Consider the following 19,925-nt stretch of genomic DNA (forward strand, 5'->3'; position numbering starts at 1 on the left):
GATGGACAGCACTATAGCTGAAACCTGCATGAGTAGTTCAGCTGCCTCTGATCCCAACTCCCCATAATACGTCATTCAGAAGCCTGATGCTCATGGTGATGCTGTTCTGTCACACAGCGAGCACAATGCCACTGAGAGATGAGACCTGAGGGTCCCATGCAGAGCAGGAGCCCGAGTGTCAAGGAGTAACGCTGCAAACTTCTTCCAGCACAACAATTAGTTTAATGGAAGCAAGGTAAGCAACCACCTGGACTTCTAACCAGGAAGGAACGTGTCCAAAGCCACAGTGCTAGCAGCATAGCTCGAGGACTTCCAGCTATCACACTGAACTACTTTCCAACCCATAGAGAGAAGCAGCTTCTTCCAGGCACACTTTCGCATGCTTAAAATAAACAGTGCAAGCCACCTGCTGTGCTCATGGTTAAAAGCAATAAAAAACAGATGATATCAGAATCAAAATGCTTTTCCAGTAATAACAAAAACACAGAAGTCAGTATTTGATTGCTAACTTAGAACTATGTGTAAGAACAGAAATACCTCATTCTCAGAGTAGTTTTAATGAAGGAAAATCTAAACTCACTCCAATGTTACGATTTTTAAAGAAAAATGAAAAAAAATCTTTATATTGATAGTGATAATTTAAAATTTCGCCAGCAGATGCTACAAGACACAGCACCATTTGTTGTGAATGTTTGTACTGGAGAACAAGCCACTTCTATGGGGTAAAGCAGGAGTTACACTGATGTTATTCAAATTCCTATTACCATTAAAGCCATGCTTCTATCCTGAGGATAATTCATTTTTTCCCACTAGTACGCATAAATATTTGTACAATAAGGCACCAAAGCCACTATTAAGCTATAACACTAAACCAAACTTACTGCTGTGATATGAAAAAAATATTCTCCATCTATGAGTGAGAGCCCCATTGGTGCTACTGTGATTTTTGCCATCATCTCCTTTTGCAGAACTATAAGAAGACACAGTTTCAGTATTAATTGCTGAAAAGCGCTCTGTAATTTGTGCACTTGCTTGTGAGCAGAGGAACTTCCAGTGCTGAAAAAGCCAACAGGACAACTAAAGGGGTTTATGCAGCACAAATATCTACATTTCATATTTTCACAAAATCAAATGAATTGTTTAAAACATAATTACAGTGTAATGTGCAATGTAATTTTTCTGTACTCAAGCTGCTATGCTACTATTAATTTTATGTCTTCAAAATGAATATATATTCATTATCGGCACGTATAAAACGACATAAAAACACATATTTATTATTCTGCATATATACAGTTACCTGTATTTGTGTCACTTCCAAAAGTATATGACTTTACAAGCACAAGAAGAAGCACAATGAAACCATATAGAATTAAGCTAGAAAATCCAATTTATTTATTTATTTATTTAATCCATTGAGGTAATTCTAAAATGGAGAAATTGAGATCAACGTCTCATGTGTAGAAATGTTTTCTGGAAATGGAAAAAAATGGAAAAATTGAATTTAGAAGTACCAGAAAGAAAGAAAAAAAAGAAGAAGAAATAAATAAATTAGGAAAATAAGAAAAGGAAGAAAATTGTGGCAATCAACAACGAGAGAGAAAATATAATAAACATTATGGATTGGACACTGAATGAAAAATTAATTTCGTGGATATCAGTCTTCCCTGCAGAAAAGCGGTAATGGTCTTAAAACAGTTCTCTGTAGATAAGAAAAATGAAGATAAAGTACTTGTGTCAAAATAAAGAAAAGCCTCCATTACCATCACAGTCAAAACGGTATTCATCTACAAATTCCAGCTCAGTTTTTGTTATCTGTTCATCACAGCACTCTTGAAGAGTAATAAAACCCTTTACAGCCAGCACTTGAGCACTGGGCAGGCACCAGATTTATATCTCCTCCATGAGAGTACACTGTAGTGCAAGCTTGGCCAACAGGCTACAATCTCAGCATCAGGCAAATCAGCACACCAACAACTACAGCACAACTAGGGCATGTCTGTACAACTTCTGAACCCTAACTATCATAATCTATTGTTCATTCATGCTTAATGCTATAAAAGTTACTGAATTTTCAACATTCTGAGAAAGGTCTTTGCAACAGGCTATAGAGGAAATAAAGATGCAGCTACGTAAGAAACATGTTTCAGTTGTGGATCACAAACTGCTAGAATAGGTGCAAACAAAAACCCACCCAGTGGAGCTTCACTGGGACTGAGCATCACACTGCCCAGCACTGGTAAGCACAAGGCACTGGTGGAGCTGTCCAGCTGTAGTTCTGCATGGGGCACTGCGTGAGTAATGCTGAACAATCTTAGAGCAAGATTTCTAAGACCATCCCGTATTTGTTCCCAAAAGTAACTTAAGCTCTAAAGATACCATGTGTTGCTGAAAAATTTGCAAGAGGTAGGAGACCAAACCCTCTGCAAAAATGAGAGCAGATGAAATTTTACACCCATGAGCTGGAAGAGTTTGAACAGCCACTCCGTGAGCAGCAAGTGTCAAACCAGGCAACTCAATGTGAGGCCCAAAGAAAGCAACCAAGAATGCTGCTGAGAAACTCAGGAGGTTATCATAGAGACTGAAATAAGAATAACACAGAGAGCAAGGGAAGTGAGAAAGAAGTTTCCCAACTGTGCCAATACAGACTTTCCAGATGTGTCTATTCCATGACAGCTGGATGCTTAGCAGTTTGCCAAAGGCTTATGTAAAGCTAAAGCCAAAGACCACATTAAAAAAAAAAAGCTTACATTTCTAATAGAAAATAAATAAATAAATAAATAAATTCAGTGTTAGGACACTACCACCTGAGCAGAGAAAGGAAGAGAGTGGATAGAAGAAGGAAGACCTAGAACTTTGCTACAACTTGAATTTTTTCAGGCTTGCTGCTCCCAGCAAAGCAGGAAAACATACTCTAATAGATTATTATGACTCCTGAATTCAGTCTAAAGGTACTTCAGGGGTTTGTGCTATAGCAGCTCCAGACACCTCATACCCTGCATCCCAACTTCCATTTATCACACACCTCTGTTTCCTTCTACTCCAACTCCCTGCCTCTCCACATTTGTTCTCCCCTTACATCATCCTCAGCAGTACCAATGTGAACACAGGTGTGAGAGTACCACATTTCCCTGTCGATACTGGGTGTCTGCACATGGCTCTTTTAGCCCACTCTCCCTTTCTCCCTGTTGTGGATGATGTCATCTGTTCTCACCATCTCAGCAAGCAGCTGCACAGCACTGCCTTGTAAGCATGTCTATCCTTCCACCTACTCCTTATTGCCTCCATATGGTACTGCTGCTTCTCTTGATTTTCTCTCCAGAAAACTTGAGCTTGTTATGCTCTGAACTCAACTCTTACCATTCTTCTCCAACACTTTTTGCAGATACAACTTTTGCCATTATTTCCTCCTGAAACTTAAGAAGTAACTTGTGACTCCTTTGCCTACATTTGTACTACATATCGAAGCTATACACAAAATCCTATTACTACCATCCTCTACATCCACATCATTTTCCTTCTAACACTACAGCTTGACTGAAGAACTAGACAGGGAGACTGAGATTAATCTGTTTAAATTTAGACAGGCTTCCCTACTTATCCTAAGTCATACTGCAAGTGAAGCAAGTAAATCTAAAATATTATGAGGAATATATGCTTCATTTCAGGAATCCCCTTCCCCTCTTGGTATTCACTAGCTTCATGCTCTTGGGAGGCAGGAGAAACAGAGACAGCTTGAAGGCCGCAAGCAGCTGCTACTTGGTGTAGCACCCGGCACCTGCTGAGTCCAGGAGCTTCAATCAAAGTTTCTGCAAACCTTTTTTTTTTTCCTCCACTACTTCACTACAAAATTTTCTAGAAGCAAAAGAGGAACAGAATCACAGAATCATAAAGGTCAGAAAAGACCACTAAGACCACCCAGTCCAACCATCAGCCCATTCCCATACCCACTAAACCATGTTTCTAGTGCCACATCTCCGCTTTCCTTGAACACTTCCAGGGACGGTGACTCCACCTGTGCAGCCTGAGTCAGTGCCTCAAAGCTTTACCTGAGAAGAAACTGTTCCTTCAGAGGTAACCAGGACCTCCCCTGGTGCAACGTAAGGCCATTACTTCTCATCCTACCCATTGGCATTTACCTGGGAGAAAAGTTCAATGCCTGCCTCACTACAACCTCCTTTCAGGTACTTACAGAGAGCAATGAGGTCTAGGAAGCAAACTAGAAGAATATGCAGCCATTCAAAAATATAAAATAAAAAAGTGCAATGTTACCTAAATATAAGTAACATGTTGAGAGAAAAATGAAAACAAAAGAAAAAAAAAAAGTTTACTCAATTACTATTTCTGATTGCACAGAACCTCACCAATATTTGACTAAACTTATCAATATAGTAGCCTAGATAAGAACCACACATTAACTGTATTTTAACAAACTTTTCAGAAAAAAAAAAAATAAATAAAATCTTTCAAGTCAAGAAAAAAAACATAAAATGCCCAAAGCTCCATGATTATTTGACACGGAGAACTGCCAGCAGAGCAGTTTTTACTGAGATACACTTAAATTACTCGCTTCTGCAAACTGATGATAAAAACTATTATTTTTGGTTGCACAGTGAATTCATTTCTAAAAATTATTTTAGCATTAGTAGTAATTAACACTGACACTGTGCTACACTTTCCTTACTCTTCGTTAAGTGCTTGTGAGCACTGTTTATGTTGAGAACAGATTCAGAAATAAGTTACAAAACAAGGAAGTGAAAATGGAAACCCTCTGCAATCTTCACAAGGGTCGAGAATGTAATGTGAGGCACAGCCTTACCAAAACCTGCCAAGTCTCCAGAAAAATCCACATGGAATAATAAAAAAAAATTGTGTAAAGTTAATCTTTCAACAAAATTTACGGGCGATGCTACAATACATAGGCTGTATATGGTGATGGATCACAAGAATCTTCTCTGATTCATGAACTAAACTGAATTATTGACCCATTCTGAGGGTCTGAATAATCTCTGTGAATCTTAATTGAAATTTTACTAATATACAAGGGGGTGTTGACTTGTCCTGAGTATAATTTATTCAAGGCAAGACCTAAGTGTTGCCTTGCATATAAACAGACTGGAGAGATTCAGTTTGGCTCGCAGAAAATAGAAGGCAGTTTTATTTTGGAGATATTCCTAGGACAAAAGAAAAAAAAATCACCAGTGGAAAGGAGGCAAACGCAAATAGATCCTTGGAAGCTTTTTAAGTAATAAAGGTTTAATCCTTTTTTTTCTTTTTTTTAACAGAATCATGTGGTTTCCAGTGTACACAAAGTGAAGAGTGAAAAGGTAAAAATAACACTGGCATAGCCTTAATATATTCCAGAATTCATAAATCATTTGTAAGTTTAGTCCTTTTATAAAAGAATCCTTATATAAATCGGGGGGGGGGAGGACGAGGGGGGAATCAATCCCATATATGAAGCACAGTTTAAGCCCCACATCACTGACCAATCAAAATTAGTGAATGCACTGCATCTCTCTGCAGTGAAGGGAAGCGACAAGGTAGGCTGTCATTCTGCAAAAGCTGCCCATCGCAAGCTCGCCTCTCCGAAGCACTGCTCTGCTTTTTTAGAAAGCCTGAATCTCAGTGGTGTCTCTGGAGACAAGAAGCCTTCAGTATGTTAAATTACTTTCATTATGTATTTTCAAATGCTTATTGATTCTACAGTAGGAAGAGTGGGAGACTGCAGCAGCCTCTATACCAGAACTAAAGCAGTTGTATACATTAGCAGTATGCTGAAACAATGGCACACTACAGGCACAAATTCTCATTAAGGTCATTTTTCGAGGATGTGCTTTTCACCCTCTTTCCCTTCTTCTCTGCTAACAAGTGAACAAAATGAATCCCTCCAACCTGGAACTGCTTCACCTGCACCGAGAATTTATCAAACCTGTAGCGGAGGTAAGATCTGTTCCTTATTATGGTATGCAGAATAAGCAACATTTAACAAAAACAGGGGGAAAAAAAGAAAAGAGAGAGAGAGAAAAAAAGAGGAAGGAATCAGATTCAACTTGTATTAAGCACTAGGATCGTGTTGTATTTGAGTCCAGGGAATATCTGAATGCTATTTCCCCATCCCTATTAAAAACACAGTGATAGACAAATGCTATTTTGCATGAAAGTCTTGTAGAATATTAAGAACCTGTTTTGTTCATGCAATATAAAGACAGTATGATACAGGTTAATATAGTACTGGGAGAAAAAAAAAAAAAATAAAGCAACAACATGGAATGCAACTGGGAACATTTCTTTCCTCCCTCGGCAGTATTTCCAAATATTGGCAGTTAAATACGTTACAGATTTATTCAGTTGCTCTCTGAAGGAGATGACAGTCTGTTAATTGGTGTACACTTACTGTTTTATGAAGGTCAAGAAATATGACTAATCTCTGACTTGCTCATGAAATCTCCCTTTTTATTCCCTGCTTTCGGTTTTTAAGACTTATTTCTTGCACTGTCTCTCCCAAAATGAAGCCACTTACTAGAAACACTGATTTGCAGCACATTTATTTCAAGAAACACAATTTTAACAGTGTGCAAATTAAATAAAAATGTGTTTCCTATGAAGTTTATCGACTTTGCTCAATTTCTCATCAGCAGACCAGAGAGCTGCGTGTGTAAAGTAGCTGCTCCTTAGAGCTGAGTGTGACAGACACTTTATATCCAACACTTACTGCTTCTAGTTGGGGTTTCCTGCAACCTGCACTATTTGGAGAATAGGAGACTTGTCCAAAAAACTAAATTCATGACAGTTAACACAAACATGACATGGTTTTACTAGGAAACAGGGAATACAATAACTGATTGTATAATCTGTAAGATACAATTCTATACATCCTTTATTCACAAAATAAGTGGTATTACAAAATATATCATTGCATTACTTTATTTTGAAATTCTAAGCCCTACTTTTAACCCTTTTTTTCCCCTCTCCTTCACAAGGGCATGCAGCAACTAATTCAGTTTTACAACTGACAGTATGAAGAGCGCAGTTGGCCGGGTACCTTTCTAGCTGTATGACCTACAAGCAGCAGGACTCACCACGACCGTGCATTCTTAAGGCATAAAGGAATTAGAAACAAAATATGGAGCACACACGTATTACCATTTACATGTCAAGAATGTACGTGGAAGACTGACGCATCTGCTCAGATTTCATTAGAAGAAGAACACGAGTGATTCTTAAAATGGTGAGCATTTCTTAAAGAGGGATTTATAATTCAAAACCAGAACTGTGGAAACTACCGATGCATGAAGAAACAATGAAACATGAATTCCCGAAAGGAGAATATGCATTCTTCACCAGCAAGCTGCACAAGGCTTTAGCCACGCTTTTTCTATACTGCTCATTAAATATCTTATTTGCCACAATGGCTGATGGATATTTTTCTCTCAATTTTATGATCTGTTATGTAGTCTCCTTAAATGAAAATAAACCAAATTAGGTAACTCATGGTTACTGTCAAAGCACACGAACTGGATTTTACGATGTACAGCAACTTCTTCGACTAAGCCATCACTCAAAAGTAACGAGTAGGAATATTACAGAAAGAAATGTGCAACTGTAACTAAAGGATGTCTACATACACTCTGAACACAGAATGCAGATATTCTTCTTTTTTCTTTATTAAACATGGAAAATAAAAGCAGGCTGCTACAAAATGCGAGAGGGGAAAGAAATTAACATCACCTAAAAGAAAGTTTGTCATTGCTGGCCTGGAACTCGGCACAGACGAAGTATCTCAGGCTACTGAGGAGTCCCCATGGTTAATCAAAATTTTCTGCTGCTGAAGTGCTGGAGCAAAAAGAGGAAAAAAAAATCTGCCGGGAATGAAATAAGAGCCCAGCTAGCACTTGGTTTCCAGGTGACAGTGCATGTCAAATACCTGTCGGTGACACCATGTATCAATTGATGACAAGCTGCTACAAGGAGCTGAAAGACCCTTGAGGCGCAGGAAGCAGGTAGGTCACAGGCTGTGTGCCACAGCCCCTGCTCCGCGTTGCACTGGAGCAGCACCATGCAGAAGGGCAACGTGCCTGGAAAATTACCTCTGCCCTGACATTTATACTCGTACTTACCTGAAATTAATCAATGCAACAAAGAGGTGATGATAAATCTTTGATTTTATAGATTTAGCTCATCCAAAGTCCTCAGTTGCCACAGAAATTTCAGCATAAGGTTACAGTTATGATTGTTGTTTTGATTTTGGTTTGTTCAGTGTTGGCTTTTTGTTTGGTTGTTTTATTTTTGTTTTTTAAAGCAAGATCTGCTTTTGATTTCCTCCTGGCTTTTACTAATACAAAAGAGCTTGCTGTATCAAGTAATGCAATTGGACCGGTTCTTGAAATACAGTCAAAGCCAGGACAACACACACAGAGGAAATCATGGTTCTGAGGTTTAATGTGAATCCATCAGAATTTGCCTAAACTGGAAATCAAATGAAGCTTTTGAAATATTTGTTTCATTTCACACACGAGTCTCATATGATCTCATTTGCATCTTTTGTATTTAAGAGGTACATGTGAAATAACTGCTGAAGCATACCAAGGTTTTTCATCGTACAATTTGCAATTAATATTATTGTGCAATAGAGGCTTTGCAGAACTGCAGATGAAATTCATTTGCATACCATATCCCAAGTGTGCCCGATTCATACTTGCATTAAAAAAGCAGCTCAGTTTTGTTCACCTCAGTGCTATCCATTTTTAATGTATTCAGAGTGGAACAAAGGTCTGCATTTAAATTTAGTTTCATGCCAAGTACTTCCCCTCCTAAATTTAAAACTACTTATAAAACCCTCAAGTATCACAACAAGAAACTGAACGACCTCTTATTTATTCATCTCATTACAGCCTCTGGAGCTGGCTGACAACACAAGCAATACACACGCCAGGTATTAACACAGATGCTCCTCTTACAACCTGCCAGTGTGTGGAAACCAAAGCACGTGCAGCCACAAAATAAAAATCCAAGATGTAATAAATGCTACTTTTTTGGGCCTCCCTTACTCCTGGGATAAATACATTATGTACTTAAATCTGTCAGACGTAATTTCAGTATGTAAGAAATGTGGAAGAGACAATTTTATATTTCAGTACTATTTTATAAAACTTAAATCTGTTTTGGAATAAAATTAAATAGCCTTCCATCAAGGCACCCATTTTTTGAAGAAACAGAATACTCAAATCAGAAAGAGGAAAAGTAGCATTTTTGTAATGAATTCAATTACCCCAAACCTATGTAAGCTTTACATTGGAAATTACACATACTTCTATAGACTCGTAGTACAAGTTTCATACATGTAGGCACACACAAGACAGAAGTGAACAGAAGTCTTCAAGTCCTATAAAAATCCATTTAATTGCAGAACTTCAGGTCTCATTCTATGACACTCTTGCATAGTCTTCATCAGGATGCTGCTAAATTGCCATCAAGCATTTTAAATGCTCTTTTTAGGATCCATAAGCAACAGGGCTCTGAGTTCCTATCACTTCCTTTTTTCCCACAAGAGCCTTTTTAAAACGATCTTGAGTACTAATTTGTCAATACTTAACAACATTCTGCTGAAATAGCACTCACCACAATACAAAAGCAAAGCACAAGTACAGTTTATTCAACAAATGGGCCTTTTGTAAAGGCCACATCACTATAAATAAAGCTTTGTCTCCCCTGAGTGGAAGCTTTTCATCTTTTGGGGGTTTTTTTGTTTTTTTTTATGTTAAACAAATCTTGTTTTCCTTTAAAAAGGAAAGACCTTATTCTAGATCCTCAGGCTCTTGGGTCTGTGCCAAATACAGCTCTAAACACACAGTAAATTAAGAGTTTCTTAGGAATGGATGCTTTTCCTCTCTCCTCCTCTCCCATCATTTTTTTTAACATAACAAAAAGTGTTAAAAAAAGAAATCAAGTAGTTCCATGTTTATTTCACCTTTCAGGAGAAAAAGCAACTGCAACAAAAGAATGTGTTTCTCCCCCATTCTGGAAGGCAACATGCAGTTTGAATCTAACTTCACAATTCGAGATGCCATTGATGACATCGACACCAACATGTACCGACCACTGTCATATGCATTAAGCTTTCAAGTGTCTCTCACTGGATTTTTGATGTTAGAAATTGTTCTGGGACTTGGCAGCAACCTCACCGTGCTGGTACTTTACTGTATGAAATCCAACTTAATCAATTCTGTCAGTAACATAATTACAATGAACCTTCACGTACTTGATGTAATAATTTGTGTGGGATGTATTCCTCTAACTATAGTTATCCTTCTGCTTTCAATGGAAAGTAACACTGCTCTGATCTGCTGCTTCCACGAGGCTTGCGTCTCTTTTGCAAGCGTTTCGACCGCAATCAATGTCTTTGCTATCACTCTGGACCGATACGACATCTCTGTCAAACCTGCCAACCGAATTCTGACCATGGGAAGGGCTGTGATACTAATGACATCAATATGGATCATTTCGCTTTTTGCCTTCCTGATTCCTTTCATTGAAGTCAATTTCTTCAGTCTTCAAAGCGCAAGTACTTGGGAGAACAAGACACTGCTGTGTGTCAGCGCAAATGAGTACCACACTGAGCTAGGGATGTACTACCACCTCCTCGTCCAGATCCCAATCTTCTTCTTCACCGTGGTAGTGATGTTAATTACATACACCAAAATACTCCAGGCACTAAACATCCGAATCGGCACAAGATTTACAACGGGACAAAAGAAGAAAGCTCGAAAGAAAAAAACTATTTCTCTCACCACGCAGCATGAGACCACGGACATGTCGCACAGCAGCGCAGGAAGAAACGTGGTCTTTGGCGTAAGGACTTCCGTGTCTGTGATCATTGCCCTGCGCCGAGCCGTGAAGCGGCACCGGGAGCGACGAGAGCGGCAGAAGAGAGTCTTCAGAATGTCCCTCCTGATCATTTCCACCTTCCTGCTCTGCTGGACACCCATCTCCGTTCTAAACACCACAATCTTGTGTTTGGGCCCAAGTGACCTTTTGGTAAAGTTGCGCTTATGTTTTCTAGTCATGGCATACGGAACAACTATTTTTCACCCTCTACTTTATGCATTCACGAGGCAAAAGTTTCAGAAAGTTCTGAAAAGTAAGATGAAAAAACGAGTTGTCTCAATCGTGGAAGCAGATCCCCTGCCAAATAATGCTGTCATACACAACTCATGGATTGAGCCTAAAAGGAACAAAAAGATCACCTTCGAAGACAACGAAGTAAGGCAGAAATGTTTAGTACCTCAGGTTGTCACTGACTAGACTCCAGTATTCACCAAAACACATCGAGAGGAACGTTTGAACAAACTGTAGAGAAATACTGCCAAATAAGAAAAACATTTTTTAACTATTGGCTAGACTGTACATTTTCCAATATCTGTGTTAAATAGAGTAGGTCTTGTATATTCAATTTCTTCATTATGTAAGATATCTGTTGCATGGCCGTTTGTTAGCGTAACACCACGTGTATATTTGTCAGAAATATTCAAGTCCTCTTTTTTAGAAAATAAATAGCCTTAAAGAAGTGAAAACTTTTGAAAATATTTGTACGGCTCAGTTTCTCTGTAAATATAAAATAATTTTTAAAGAATTCCACTCGGGAATCTTTCATTTTCTAAAGCACAAATTCAGCATTTTGCCTGGTATATTTTTACATTGAGCAGAGATATTCTGATTACTAGATAGCTACAATTTAGACACGTTTTAATCTCATATTTGGGCATGCACTTATTTACTTATTTCAATTTTCTCCAGCATCCAATCAGCATGGTCTTCAATTAATGATTCAGAACCAGCTATTATTATTTGAAACACGTTGTTTGAAAACCTTCTAAGAAAGGAGGAGGAAAAAGTTCTTGCACACTGAAACAGTTGATCACCGTCTCAGAGATACAGCTCTGGTACGGAAAGTACAAAAAATATTGAATAATTATATAAGGGGCAGGGGGAGACAGTGGGAAAGATGCACTAAAGGAGGGTGAAAACACAGACGAGAAAGTCACTGGGCCTGATATTAATAGACAAGATCCAACAAAACCATTTCTGTGCGGTCTCAGATGCTCACGCTGTGGGATTTTTGCAGCTGGACCTCCAGCATGACATGGGGATCTTCTGGAAAGAGAATACTCATTCATACCATCCATCATCATAGTTAGATAGAGCTGTCAAGTGCCACAGCTAATTTAGAAACAATTTTCTGTATTATTTTGGTTTCATCTTTGCTCTGGTGATGTTCAGTTCTGGTCATGCAACTGCTTTAACACGAGCCAAATCCCACAATGGCTAGCTAACCTATTTCTGTATATCCTGGACAGATGTGTCATAACATCATTATATACCCTCCTTTTCCATTTCATCCCATACCTTCAGTGAGTAGACAGAAGGCCTTCAGAAGCCATCATCCATAGTACCGCGAGCAAGAACTGAGATACTCATCCCTCCACTTTTCTGGAGGGGTTGTTTGAACTAATCTCTATATAAAACCTCAGTATTTTTGTGAACAGCGGCTACATTAATTGACTTTTTAAAAACCTACAGAATCAATTAGTGAGAATGACTTAACTTGTCTGGCTATATAAGGTCCTCAGTGTATCACTTGCTACCATGATAATTAGAAGGATAATTCTCAATAAGTACTGACTTTTATTAAAAAAAAAAAAAAAAAATCCAACAGAACACCTCCTTGAATATCAGAGCTACTTTGACTAAAGTATGACATAAAAAGTGATATTTTGAAGTGCTTCTCCAAACTTGCCTAGGGAAAAAAAAAATAATTGTGGCTTTAAGGGAGCAAAATGCCATTTCTTCCCATCACACTGTGAAATCATATCTGTATTGCCAACACTTTCTGTGGCTTAAAAAAAAAAAAAAAAGGAGAAGAAGAAATGAAAAGCAGTTCACCCAAACAGAAGACACTAACTGTGGCTCCAAGTTCCGCAAAGACCAGGAACTTAAAATTCCCCAAGTTCTACCTATACATTCTATCATCTCACTGGTAAGAATTTGTTTTCTAAAATTACAGTGCAATATACATCCAAAGATAACTGCCTTAGCTTTGTTCTAAAAGGTAAACCAACTGTATCAGCATTCAGTCATACCTGCTTATAAGCAGCGTGGATCAGCATGAATTTCAATCAAATAGATTGAGGTTCTGATTATTAGAATAGAAATCCTTCAGTATATTCAGGAGCAAACTTAATAGTAGTAGATTTTTCTATTCTTCTTTAATCATGTATGTTCCAAATTTAACACTTCAAAAAACATTCCTGCATGAGTAAGCTCCTGTGAGAAGATGTGAGTCCAAAAAACTAGAACTGGTATATTTTTCTTTGTTTTTTTTGTAACACTTCCTCCCTTCTCTGACTAGCAAATATTCCACAGATTCTGAACGTTAGGAGGAGGAGAAAGTGGGATCTCTAAGATTGATGGCATAGTGTGATTTATCTGATTACTTATCTTCCAATAAGACATTCATAAATGAATTTAAAATATCATTCATTTATTTAAAAAGAAGAAAAAGAGAAACAATGACCCCAGCACAGGAATAATCTTGCAATTACTCATGTTCTTATCTGAAATAATCATTCAAAAAAAGACTGCAGACTTAAAAGGTTTCTTTACACCACGGCTTTACTCGTAAAAACTAAATAAAATCTCAAGTACCACGTATTTAGTGTTTAAGGGCTCATCTGTTAGAAAGCTAGATTCAGTGATGTAGTACTTCATAACAAAGAGAAAACATAACTGAGGAGTCAGAGCAAGAGATTAAAGCAGCTTTTAAAGGCTACGTCACTCAGCCAGTGATTGCCAGTAAGAACATAAGCGGGTCCATTTGTACATTTACTGTTCTTCACCTTGCATGAAACACGGCAAAGGAAAAGGACTTAGATGACATTGGAGTACACTTTGAGGTCTGCAGAAAGCAATTCTGCACAGAGCAGGGAGTCAGAAATACGTGCAGTTGAATATACGTGCAGGAGTCATTACAAAACAGAAGCATACGTGATCTGTACCGCAAAGATGACAGATTTAACACAAACAAGAGAAAATAAAGAGCAACTGGTGAAGCAAGACTGCGTATCCCGCAGATACAGAAGAGGATTTTAGGAGGGATGTGAAGGTGTGCCGTGGGTGCTTGACAGACAAAGACTAAAACAGAACACAAGAAACAGGCAGCATCACCGGAGTGAAAAGGGCAAATATATGCCATGGTATTGTACAATAAGAAGCCCACTACATTCTTTAAAATGATCTCATCACAGTGAGTCATTAGTTCAATTACATTTCACACCATTCAGCCTAAGGCAAGCAGAACTGTACAGGACTCTAAAAATGCTAATTCCAGCAAACGCGTAGTGGCAATTTGAGCAATAAACACCAGTTTGCACGTATTCACCGTCCCTGGGGTATTAGCTGGTATCCGACCACGTTTTCTTCTAACTTGCAAATGTAGTTCCGCTCAATTTTACACTGCGAAATGAGGTCAGCACCCACTAAAAATACAAAAAGCTGAGGAGAATGCCAGTAGCTATTACAGTGCCTGACAGCCATACCTGAACAAACCAGTACAGCACAAAGCAGTGAAACTGAGATGTAAAGGCATCTCAAATACCTAGCTTCAAGACAGCAACAATTTTTGAAGGTTACAACACATCCCTACGTGGTCAGAAGTTCTGTTTGCTTCATTAGTACCAGGGGAATAGGAGCTGCTACAACGACTTCTAAATATATTAGATCAGAAATGTATACTTCCGGATACATATTAAATCAATACCATTCTCTTCCTTCACTGCTATCTAAATCCACACACGTTATATGTCATTATTATATATCTGCACACATCCAAAGTATTGTTCAATATTAGCATCTATTTCATATTTATACGGAAGTGCACCTCTGAACAGGCAGTAGGTTCCATCACCCATGTACTTCAACATTTTCTCTTATTGTTTGGTTTTGTTTTGTTTTTTAATGTTAAATAAAACACTCAATAGGATATATAGTTTACATAGGTTTTAGAAGGATTTTTTTTTCCTGCTCAATTAAGCACTATGTACATCACAATGCAATGCACACAATAGTTCTTTCTCGGCATTAATGTGTGTGCCATATCAGCATTCCTTGATATCTGAGTGTTGTAGACATGTTCGTTTCCTCTTAAGAAAAGTGTTTTAGTTACCAACTAAATCTTTTAAAAAAGAAGAAACTGCAGTATTCTTTCAGCAAATTTCCAGGGTAGTATTGAAAGATACAGAATAGACCAACTTACCCTTCCCTTCCCCACCATTCAAACAAAATACCTCGAACATAGAGCTGAGGACAATCAGCTTCAGCCTTAAGACCTTCCAGCTTCACAACAGCCAAACCCCCCTCCCACTTCACACATTCTGCTGCAAAATCACTGAATTCATTTGTCTTACACTAAAAGCAGAGAAGAACTTGACTATGAATCTCACAGTTCAACAGGAAAATTAAATACAGGGGTTGCTTTTTGTTTTGCTGGGGGGTTATGTGGAAAAATATATATATAACAAAGAGATATGGTAACTGACTAATAGGAAAATTAGTATTGACTGATAGCTGATGGCTGCTAATGAAGAATACAGAGTACTTTGAGAATGCAGGTCAACAGCAAAAGGGCAGAAGGAACACTGAGGAGACTGTGGTCATTGCGACTACAGAAAGGTGAAGGGCAACGCGCACTCATCACAAGGAACGCGCTAACCTTGCTCTTCATATTGCAACAGAAACCCACAGCAGCTGATCTCTGAATCAAGCGTGATGAGTGCTCTTGACAAAACTGCCAGGAGCCACCTGACTAGCAGCTCCAAAGGTTCTGATTGAACAAACTGTAAGCAGAATAACAGCCAAACCCAGTGTTATTCCATTGGCTCTTTAACAGGAGATACATCATACATTCTGCTGAGTACAGCACGCTTACAGAGCACAAGTATTCCAAGAATGGAGATGAAATAAAAATGTTAAATGTCTGTTCCCGGTGATAAATCTTAAAAATTCAACTCGAATTGGCATTGGTCAGATGACTTCAGTTTGTCTCGACGCTTCAGAGGCGTCACAACCACAATGTGTTTTCAATTATTTCTTCTTTATCTTAAATTGCTTTTGTAGAATATTAAATTGAAGGACAAATGTCATTAGAGACCTCAACGTTATTTAAAAAACCAAAATCCAAAAACCAAAACAAAACATAAAAAACACAATTTTAGTGATTATTATAACCTGAGTCAGAGGGAAGAAATCTTTTCTATTGTATTTATTTGGGCTCCTCACTACAAGAAAGACTTTGAGGCCCTGGAACTTGTCCAGAGAAAGGCAACGAAACTGATGAAGGGTCTGAAGCACAAGTCTTATGAGGAGCAGCTGAGGGAGTCGGGATTGTTTAGCCTGGAGAAGAGGAGGCTCAGGGGAAACCTCATTGCACCCTACAACTTCCTGAAGGGAGGATGTGATGAGGAGGGGTTTGGCCTCTTCTCCCAGGCAACAAACGAAGAAATGGCCACAAGTTGTACCAGAAGAGGTTTAGATTAGACACAAGGAAAAACTTTTTCTCTCAGAGAGTGGTCAGGCACAGGAATGGCTGCCCAGGGAGGTGGTGGAGTTGCTGTCCCAGGCAGTGTTCAAGAGGTGTTCCAGAGGAACTACAAGAGATGGTTTAGTGGCTTGTAGTAATGGGAGGATGGCTGGACTAGATGATACTGTAGGTCCTTTCCAACCTTGTGATTCTATGATTCTATTTTATGCATTTGATACCAGCTGTTTTCTTTGCAAGGAAATTCTCATGGACAGAAAAATGAGAAGAGAAAAGAAAAAAAAAAAAAAAAAAAAAGAGGAGGATTTCCAGTGCAAGCTCTGCAAAAGGCAAACCTGAAATTATTACCAGGGCTTATGTTTACAGCGTGGCTACCTGCATTCAGTCTGGCTGCAGATGCTCAGCAGGAAGCAGCAGGCGGGTAAGCTGCCGGCACACTGCTGTTGGCAAACAGTGTGTCCATCTTCCCTGCTCAGGCTGAGCTTTGGAAATGGACATTTCATTTCTGTTATCTCCCTATGATCTCTAACCTCTTCCCCTATCCTGCAAGAGTTTAACTTGATACCACATCTAATAAGCAAATCAGTGTCACTGCTGAAACAACATTAGTGCCATTAAATCTGTCACTCGGGCTATGTCAGGCTGTTTTTAACAGCAATATTAGCGCAGCTTTACTGCAACTGTACTAGGATCTCTCACAATCTGTTGTGAGATTTACTTCAAATTAAACTCCATTAGGAACAGGGAAAAAGCACAATAACTGATGACAACCTACTGCTACTTCATACCATGGTTTTCTTCCAAACCTCTTCAAAATATTTTTCATTAATCCCTGTCACAGATAACCAAAGTAAGAATCCCTATGAAGAAAAACCTAGAAACTGAAGAGAACCCTATGAAGACCTGTTAAAGCCACCTTTGAAAAGCTGAATGTATTCATAGGGCTCCAGCAAGTCCTGCCTCAGCTGTACAGCTTACAATGCATAATTCTGGAAGTGGTTTAAATAACCTTCAATGAATGCGGGAAACTTGATTCAGTTACTGAGACTTTGCTACATCATAACTGCATCTCATGCATGAATCTGAAGCTTCTAGTACAAGTTTAGTTTGCAGGCTGAGTCAGGGAAAAACTGGGCAAAAACCCCTTGGAAATGTCTGCAGCCTGCCATAGAAACTGCACCTTCTCAAAATAATACTTTGTTCCTTCTTTTAACAAGGTTAGGTGTCCACATCTTTCCCTGAAGTGACATGAATAGATAAGAAAACGTGCTGCCCTTCAGCTGAAGTGGGGCTACCTTGAAGTAAGTAACCAGATTGAGCGCCTCTGGGCAGTGGAAGGCTGCACCTGAATGGTAAATAAAAAGACTGGACTGCTTTGCTGCTCAAACTGTAACAGAGAAGTGCTCACAAAGCACCTGACGGAACTAATATTTCAAAATTATGTGTGAGGCAAGAAACAAGATCAAACTACTCCTGCAAAAATTGCCTCTTTGTAAAGCTGCTTCTTTAGTTCAGAAATTAAATCTCACTCTACTCTGCTCATTACTTTGTATTACATAGAGCAAGATCTTCACTGATCCATAAGGCAAGGCAGGAATGACACACAAGACTGCTGGCTCCCATCCAAGGCCTGAACAAAGCCTAGACTTCAGTTTTCTTTCATAGCTGTATGGTTAAGTTTCAGGGGCTATTAAACCTGAACCGACTCAACACGTTACATATTAATAGGGTAACACTGGTAATAATGTTTAAGATTTGAATAATCAGTATTTACTTGAGGAATCACTACAAAACTACGTACACATTCCATTTTTCAATTATTTTATACTTCTGAATTTCCAGGGCTCATTTTCCAGTCCTCAGCTATTGCCATTTCATTCTCTACTAATCAAAGAGTCCTTCCACGACCCTTTATTTTCTCCCCATGAATGCACCTCTACAGTCTTAATCATCAAGAAAAAAAGAGCCCTTTTAGTCTCCTACTGTGACACGTATAATTGCATTCATTCACAAGTCCCCACAAAACTCTGTTTTTATCTGCATAGCACAATTCCTTATGCCAATTGCTGAAGTACCGATTTGCCTGCTGCAGCTGCATGAATGCTAGGACTGAAACAACACTTGGTTAGTACTGTGCATTTTCATACTTGTAACAACAAATCACAGGAGGGTGATTTGCTGTGGGGTGTTTCTTTTTCTGTTTGTTTGTTTTGTTCTCAAGAAAATGTGCATATGTGTTGAATGTATAAGATGCCCACGTCTGCTTCTCCTCCAGAAAAAGGCCTTACTCTGAAGTTTATACCTGTAGAAAACTATCACTTCATTTACCTTTGTTCCTCTTTTCCACCTGCTCTAATACCAAAATTATCTGTCACGAATGAACAGCTACTGTGAGGTAAGAGAAAGTGATTTATGGTATTTGTCCCCTAAGTAAGTATTTAAACAAGACGTCAAACCACAGATGATACAAGGGAAATAAACCTATATGTCTATACATCTACATAATTTCTCAAACCAACTATGCAGTCAAAATCCACAAGTTTCTTAGACAAAACATTTTTCCATTACAAAAACTGACTACCACCCATTAAGCACCGAAGCCTTGAAGTTTTCTTTTATGTTTTTGAATTGGAAGGTGCAGAAAATCTTCACATACATATTTTCTTTCTAGGGAAGCTTGGCTGAGGACAGCAGGGAGGATGTGCGCTATTATTTCACTGTCACAACTTTGTGTCTAACTGGCTTTAATTTCAACAGAAATACCATTTCTCTATCTGAATGCAGGACCTTGTCTTTTCCCATTCAGTAAGAAGTTCCAAATGAACGGCTCCAGGAAGCAAGCACACTTGTCTAACATCCTCCTTTCTAATTGCTGGAACACAAAATACCTTTCGTTTATGGAAGAACATTATACTGCATTACTTGGCCCATCTCTAAAACTCAAGCAAGATTATTTATTGAAAAGTCCTATATCATTATGAACATTCTGGAAACCTGTGTACTTTTAAGATTATTCTGTGGTAGGTATCTTCCTGGCTCCTGTCTGCCACCAATTTTTCTGCATGCTTTAATCATGTTTATACTCTACACTTGTCATTCATAGTCAATATGTTTACACAATCTTTTCCAATTAAAGCTGTTACCCTTGCTTTGTCAATACAATAGAAGGGGTTTGGGGCCTGGATTACCCCACTTACTTGACTGTCAAAAGGCCACTGTCTCACAGTCTAATACAGCCTTGTCAATAAGCTTTCAACTTTCAAGTTCATTTAAACACATTTGTCCAAACTACTGACCAGATCACCTGCATTAGAAAATTAAAACTCATCAAAAA

At 38.5% G+C, this 19,925-nt stretch overlaps 2 protein-coding genes across 3 annotated transcripts in view; one reads left to right on the forward strand and one right to left on the reverse strand.

Annotated features, from left to right (window-relative positions):
* The window catches only part of COG5 (component of oligomeric golgi complex 5), a 172,599-nt gene that overhangs the window by 130,297 nt on the left and 22,377 nt on the right, over positions 1-19,925 (reverse strand). The gene's annotated exons all lie outside the window — the stretch shown is intronic.
* On the forward strand, positions 5,518-11,587 carry GPR22 (G protein-coupled receptor 22). Its single transcript, XM_015850992.2, has 3 exons — positions 5,518-5,943; positions 6,984-8,003; positions 9,978-11,587. Exon 3 carries the CDS (start codon positions 10,003-10,005, stop codon positions 11,302-11,304), a length of 1,302 nt encoding a protein of 433 aa, XP_015706478.1. The 5' UTR covers positions 5,518-5,943; positions 6,984-8,003; positions 9,978-10,002; the 3' UTR covers positions 11,305-11,587.

Source organism: Coturnix japonica, chromosome 1, assembly GCF_001577835.2.
Source record: "Coturnix japonica isolate 7356 chromosome 1, Coturnix japonica 2.1, whole genome shotgun sequence".
NCBI lineage: Eukaryota > Metazoa > Chordata > Aves > Galliformes > Phasianidae > Coturnix > Coturnix japonica.

Coding starts and splice junctions, on each gene's coding strand:
- GPR22 (XM_015850992.2), top strand. CDS start 10,003: ATGTGTTTCTCCCCCATTCTGGAAGGCAACATGCAGTTTGAATCTAAC.